The 7,721-nt window shown below is 37.0% G+C and overlaps 1 protein-coding gene across 1 annotated transcript; it reads left to right on the top strand.

The window, feature by feature from the left end:
* The first annotated feature begins 1,938 nt into the window (after nt 1–1,938).
* Nucleotides 1,939–5,140, top strand: LOC124860796. Its single transcript, XM_047354368.1, has 6 exons — nt 1,939–1,981; nt 2,124–2,450; nt 3,560–3,892; nt 3,998–4,117; nt 4,233–4,282; nt 4,386–5,140. The coding sequence occupies exons 1-6, from the start codon at nt 1,939–1,941 to the stop codon at nt 4,509–4,511; spliced, it is 999 nt and encodes a 332-aa protein (XP_047210324.1). The 3' UTR covers nt 4,512–5,140.
* The last annotated feature ends 2,581 nt before the right edge of the window (nt 5,141–7,721 follow it).

Genomic DNA, 7,721 nt, shown 5'->3' with positions numbered 1-7,721 from the left:
TGGAAACCACCCTCTAAGGCATTGTTCTTGCCTGAATTACTCACCTTCATGAAAAGAGACTTTGAATCTACTTATTTGGAATGCATACCTGCATCTGCAGCATTGTTTGAAAAAAACCCAAACAAAAATCAAACATTACCTAACTAACTAGGCTGCACATTTTCAGAAAGAAATGTAATTGTGATAGCGTTATATATTTTGATAAGCCCATACTTCTCTGATACTTCTGTCCTCATAAGCCTTAACATGTCAGCCACTAAAAAATACCCCGGTGTCGACATAAAGGAAGGTAAAAGTTGATTTAACTAGCCAAATGTTTTATAGATATGCTGAGATGTAATACATGACCCGTGAAATGAAAGACACCACTACATACTGTTTTCAAGCAGTCTTTTGGATTTGCAATAAAGAATAGAACTGGAATGCATAGAATAAGCCCTGTACATGTTCTTATAATCTCTCTGCTTTGCTAGATCATCAACACCTTCTGATTTTTAACAATCTTATACTGTCATATTACCAACCCTCAGCTACAACAAAGAAAAATAATGACAATCCTTTCCTACTACCTAGTCCGTACCTACCAAAGCCATTCTGTGTTAATCCTGGTATCCAACTGTTTCATGCTGTTGAATCATCAATCTTTCTGAGACACATGCTTTATACACTATGTCCTGCCTGTCCTATTTAATTATTATTTTGTTGTCACACCAACTGAAATATCAGGTAGGAGAATCTAGTTTTATATATCTGTAAACAATTACAATTTCCTAGAAGTCATGATAAAAGAGTGACACCTGTACATTCTACAGTTTTGTGTATCTTGTTTTATGCTTGATTTAGAGGGTATACTTAGTTTTTCACAAATGTTTGCATTTGGATTTTTTTTTTATAAATAATTTCATGGTAGAATCTGTGGTGTATGGCTTTGTAAATTTTAGGTTAGACTGACATAATTTTATAATGTGGGAAAAGCAATATCTTTTATACATATCTGTACAAATTAACAGGATGGTGTGCTGCGTTTTTGCATGGCTGTTTCTCCAGAACACTATTCAAGTCATTTGTTTCATCTCTGAATTGCTTCTAATGAATCTCTACTTTTATGCAATGATGCATGTAGATATCAAAAGCTTATAAACCTTATTGTGTAATATGGTTAGCCTATTTTAGGCATAAGAAAAAACTCTGATCAATAAGCAACTCTTCTGCTGTTTGTGTCTAATTAAATAAGTGTTTTACAATTCAGTATTTCAGAGGCTGAACATTTGTTTAATTTATTCAGAAAGAAAACTGCATTGATCACAAGCCTTCAAGTACCAAAGGACTATACTAAAGTCTCCAATAACACTAATAATGTGTCGGTAACCTTTGGATTGTAATGGGTCCTTAATACAGTGAGGCTCAAAACGTCAACTAAACTAGGGCGAGAACAACCAAAACAGAAAACACAGTTAATTAACTTTGGTGGTTATAGGATGTTGGAACTCACCAAGTCTCTGTAATTTATAATGATTCATTATCTAAAAATCTGAACATCTGTTGTTACTGCATAATTTTAAACCATCTGTGGTCATAGTGTTATATATAGATGTTACAAACTGACCTGCTGGTGGCGCTAGTTATAAAGCTGTGGGGCTAATAAACATTTAGCAATTTGTTCCCTGAACCAAACATTTATATCATGTTTGTTCGCAACTTTGGTTCTATGTGCATATTTTCTTTGCGAAAGAACTATTGATAATACATAGAAAACCCATGGATACTAAAAAATGAAAAAAGTCTCAACAATGAGAGCAGAGGCTCAATATACATACAGGAAATGCCCTTTGTTCGTATATTCTGCGATAACCAATCAGAAGCATTTCACAGTCAGAACCTCTACACCTCCTTCCAGCTATTTAAATGATCTACTGTCTGACTAAAGACAGTGTCATCATGACTCTGTTATGGATCACATTGTTACTTCTTCATCAAGTGTGTAAGTACCTTTACACAAAAATTATAACAGCATATAATTCATATAAGGATTTGAAATATGTATTTTGGTTGAGTCCAATCTAATGTTTTTATTGTCATGTTGCCCTTTTTTGTTTCACGTGCTGCATATTTTCTCAATGTAGATACTTTGGTTCCAGTCGTCACAGTTGAACTTGGTCAATCTGTGATCCTGACATGTGCTTTTGGTAGAAAATATCAGAGCAACACATGGCTTTACTGGTACAAGCAGAGTGCTGGAGATACTCTGAAGTTAATCGGGATGCTGCAGAGAAGCATAAGCCCCAACTATGGACCCTATTTCTCCGATTCAAGATTCAGTATAACATACGTTGGGGATAGCAGCAATCTTACAATTTTAACAACAGCTCAAAACGATGAGGGAATGTATCACTGTGCTGAATTGGACACAATGGAATCTATGTGGAGTGGAACTTATTTATCAATAAAAGGTAAATAAATAATTTTCTTCTTCCAGTATTTTAGAAATTCTTTAATTCTAAAATGTATCTTTGTTTACATTTATCTCAAATCCAACTGGACATGACTGTTACTGAAAGATTTGTAATATCTAAGAGAAGCATAATTCAGTGGGCAAAGAAGTCGCCTGGTAGTAAAATTTTCAAACCAGCAAACAATGCTTATTTCCAATATTCAAGTAATTTTTTTTTTTCTGTTCTTATTATCGCCTCATATCCTCTAACAACATTGGAAATAAACGCAGATAACAAACTTAGTTAATGTATTCCACTTTATGTATCTAAAGTTGTACTATTGCCATTATTCCTCCACATAGAAAGAAAATTTCCAACATTTTAGTGTATATAATATTCTTATGCACTACATTGGTTTTAATTGTGGTGAGAAAGTGATCTGGTCTTTGCCAGGATTAAAAAATAAGTAAATCTAGCCTAAACTGTACAAAATCACACACCAAAAATGTTCCCATTTGTTAAAAAAAACAAAAAAAAAAACAAAAAAAAAAAACCCAAAAGGTGCAGAAAAGGTTGTGTAAAAACAAACTAAACCCAAACCCCTTAAATGGTACAACATTTTTAAATAAGATTGACATTTCTTTTACCATGAGTAATATTATTAAAATCTTACTTGCAATTTAAATAATCAAATTTTTAAAATGTGAGAACTTTATTCATTGTTTAAAAAAAAGGAAAAATTTGTTGTGTTTAAATAATTTTTTGTATAGGATTGTAGTTGGCGTTGTAAAACAATAATATTCTCAAACGTAGAGGTTAAAATACATGAATATAATAAATACCAACTGTGTATATGTGTAAAATGTTTGACCTGACATTATTTGTAGCACACACACACACACACACACACACACACAGACACACATATCTCTATATATGTAAGACAACCATAATTTGAGTGTCCAACATTTAATCTGACTGTGTTTGCAGTGTTGTAACTTAGTAAAGAGTCTCTTTACCAAATTCGATAAAAAACAAGGCTTTTTTGAAGGATTACTCAAGTTTTAAAATCTGAGTTTCTTTGAATGGTGCACTAACAGAAAATGTTTCTTTTATTTTTTCCACAGGAAACTCTAAGAGTACATCGACCTACACTGTTGTTCAGCAGCCGACAGTCTCACAGACCCTGCAGTGTTCACTCCTCTCTGACTCTGAGAACACAACCTGTTCAGGAGATCCCAGTGTGTTCTGGTTCAGGGCCAGATCAGATAAATCTTATCCAGATGTTATCTACACTGAGGGGGAAAAGGCTGAAAATAGTGAGAAGAGATCTGATTCTCAGAAGAGATGTATTTATAACTTCTCTAAGAACGTCAGCTCCTCTTATGCTGGGACTTACTACTGTGCTGTGGCCACATGTGGACAGATACTATTTGGAAAGGAAAGGGACCCTCAAATCGGTATGACATTGTATAAATCTCTGGAGGTATTATACAAATGGCCAATATCATCATAAATAAATCTGTTTTGTTAGATGTAATGACATATTTTTCTTTGTTTTCTAGATAAAACAAATGAAATCAATGTGCTTGTGGTCACAGTAATCTGTTTGGTCATTTCTGTAATTGGTAACATTGTCTTCATCTGCTTTCGAACACAAAGATCTGCATGTGAACGATTGAAAGGTTTGTTTTGATTACTGATTTACATAAAAAAATTTAATACAAGAAATTCTTAAAATCACATGAATTAAAATAAATCAAACCTATTTATATGTCACTGTTTGGTCCATGTTTACAGAAAGCTCTTCTTCACAGAGAAGACGCAACTTTAGCCAAAAAGAAAACGATGTAAGTAATGACTATAAGTCAGCTAATTTGTTCTTCGTAACACTAAACATTACATCTGAACATTACAAAATGACTTTTTATGACTTTTTATTTTTCTGAACAGACTAAAGGTAGACCTGATCTGAACTACGCTGCATTACATTTCTCAGATGGAAGAACATCAACATCAAAAGAGAAGAGAGAGTTGATGACTGAATGTGTGTATTCACCAGTTAAAGGATCAGTGTGAATATATTTGTGTCAACTTGTACTTAAACTCTAATTTTGAGATTTTAGTGCATAATGTTACTGACACACAATTAAAAGTTGTGGAGTTAATTAAAACTTGGAATAAAAGGCAGATGTGTAAAAAAAGGAGTGCATTTCAATATTTTATTACAAGTTTGCCTTCATATAATAGTATTCTTGAAAAATAAACCTTTTTGCTTCTTGTATGAATGTGGAGTACATTACATAAACAAGTTGAAAATAAAAACAGCCCTATGTATATGGATCTTTCTGATTTTCCATTCTAAATTTAAATAACTGAGACCTTTCTGTATTGTTGAACAGATTGTATATTTTTGAGTAAAACAGGTTTGTCAGTCCTTTGAACTAAAAATAGAACAAATCAACCCCTCCATCTAAATAACATGCAACAATTACTTTGTGAACTTTTAAAAATCAAGGAAGAATCTCATCGTTTCTAAACCACAACAACCATCTGCCACTTCCAATTAGCATCATACCTCCGTGCTACATTTTATTACATGATAATGTTCTTGTTTGGCTGTCAAGTTTAACTTTGCTAATTTGTTTTATGAAAATTAAAAATGTAGCAAAAGACAAAAGTTTCTAAGTTTATCCTACAAACATTTTGTGTTGACTGTGTTTATTCAAATCCAGTTTTTTGTATTCCTCTAACAAAATTGCGTCTGCCTTTATGCCTTTTGTTTTAGTAGTATTACCAAGACTTTGTCAACATCCACCTGTGTTTGTTTTTTATTTATTTTATTTGCATTTATGTTCTGATCATTCCTCAATTGTTTATTATGGTTTTTAAGCTCTTGCCAGATCCGTCATTTCCTTTGTGATAATTTTCATATTTATTTGTTGTGTTGTATTCCCTGTGCATTTTAGTTTATGCTTCCATTTTAGCGTTAGGCGTGAGCCTCCTTTTAGTTGTAGATCTTCTGATTTTAGCATTTTTTATGTGTCCTGTCATGGCATTTCAATCATATCATATGGAGCAGATGGTTGTCTACATGTGCCTGAGCAGTTTTTCTGTACACAAAGGATGTCTCAATACAGTATCCTGGATTCAAGGATTCAATCCAGCATCAGAGTAGGCAGGCCACATTGACGTTATAGTAACCTCTGTTTTTTATGACCTTTCATGACCAACTGAATAATTGTGTGTTGGTGCATGGGTGTGTGTCTTTGTGTGTGTGTCTGTGTGTGCCTGAGTAGCTGGGCGGAAGTATATTTCTGTAGAAATACGTTGGTTTGAGTTGAGTGGTTGTGTTTGAGTTTCTCACCTTAAGGTGTTACACCATCACCTCCAGCCACGCAGGACAAGCCCGGAAACCAGTTCCCCAAGCAGGGAAGACCCCCCTAAAGCCCTCAACAAGTTGGGCAGGCACCAGCTCACCGCAACAGTCAGAACCCAGAGAGACCAAGATAGGAGGGGCTCATTGTATTTTACTCTGGGGTGCCAATTCCCAAGAGACCTAGAGGGAAGGATACCAACCAGAGCCCAGCGCAGTCCCCGTTGCCCTCAATCAGCCCAACACACCTCCGGAACCCATAAGCCAACAGACAGGCACCTACCACTCCAGGACATGGCCCGAGCCCCCACATAGACAACAACTTTTTAAAGTGGTTCCTGCTGGAACATCGTTTTGGTGCCATCAGAGACCCCCAAACCATCCACTTACCCTCAGTCCTTGCCAAGCCGGCACAGGCCCCATGGCGTAAGCCAGGAGACCACACCATGCCACCTGAGCACAGCACCCTCTCCTTGATGTTTATGAGTGTGCCTGTGGTATTTTGAAGTGTTGTGATGAATGCAGATGTGGATGTCTAAAGTGCCACAAATGTGGGGTTGTGGCTAGGGTGTTTGAGCCTCCACTGCTTGTTGACAACAGAGTCTCCCACACCCCAGCCCAAAAGCCCTAAGTGTCTCTAATGTATTAAAATTGAGGAGCAGGACGGGGCCAAATATAGCAGAGGCAAGGCATTGCATGGTGCTCTCTCCATGCCTACAAGGCATATCGTACCACAACCGAAGACCCCACAGGTATGTGGTGTTACATATGTGATGGAGGAGAGGTGGGCATCCAGGCACCAGCAAAAATTCTGCCCTTAGTGGCCAGCTCCCCAACTGGCCTCCTCTAGTCCTTCCAGCACCCACACCAGCCCAGCACCGACTGAGGCCAGAGACCCCCCCAGAGATCCCTAAAGACACCCAGTGCTCCCAGCCTCCAGCCCCCTATTATTAACCCAGACATACCCAAATCCCTAAACCCCCCTCCCAGCCCCAGCCCCTATTCTGTTCCACCCATGGGCCCTAGTCCACGAAGCCCCAACGGCCCACCAAGAACCACGGAAGACCCCAAGTCACCCCGGACCTGCCCAAACTAGCGAGGATCTGAAGCAGGCCAGACAAGAGAGCACAGATACCCATGGCCTGACCCAGCCTCAGTTCCAGCAGCGGCAGGATCCTCACCACCGGCACCCCCATTCCAGACCCATCGCCACCCCAGGGCAGCACTTAAATGCCAAGTCTGCCAAGGGACAGTACTGCCCTGGCACCAGTATCCCCATTCACCCTGGTCTCCAATGCCAATCTGGCTATGCCCATACCCCTACGCTACAATGTGATGTATTCTATGATTGGAGACCAAGAGAATTCAAAATCATTCTGTTGGTTTTTTTTACAAACATTTATTCTCTCACTAGAAACAGTCTAATAACATATTTTTGAAATGCATTATATTTAAACTGCATTTATTCTTCCAGTTTTTATGTATTGTTTTTGTTGCAATGAATAAAACCGCAAGAAGGATGTGGCAGGATTTGTTTCCAAATCTACTTATGTGATGTCACCAAGAAGGCAAAGTGAGGGGCAGATTGGAACTGTATACTCTAGGCATGTTGGTAGGCCTTCGTATACTTATATATATTTGTGCCCCACATACCTTTAAATCTGTATGTATTCTTAATTATTGTAGTATTGGTTCTCCATATTTAGGTAGAATTATCTTATAACATGACTGGGTTTTTGTGGGAAGATTTGTACATGAATTATCATTGCTTAGCTTAAAAAGTTCTTTATCCTAAATGACTGATAATTAAAAGATATTTTCATTTATTTAGTTTGATGAACTTTGATAGAAGTGGTTTGAATACTTTTCACATTTATCTTGAGTGTTTTATGAACTATTAACAGAATTGTCAT

Source organism: Girardinichthys multiradiatus, chromosome 23, assembly GCF_021462225.1.
Source record: "Girardinichthys multiradiatus isolate DD_20200921_A chromosome 23, DD_fGirMul_XY1, whole genome shotgun sequence".
NCBI classification, from domain to species: domain Eukaryota; kingdom Metazoa; phylum Chordata; class Actinopteri; order Cyprinodontiformes; family Goodeidae; genus Girardinichthys; species Girardinichthys multiradiatus.
The sequence above is the reverse complement of the archived record's forward strand: the minus strand, read 5'-3'. Positions and strand labels throughout refer to the sequence as shown.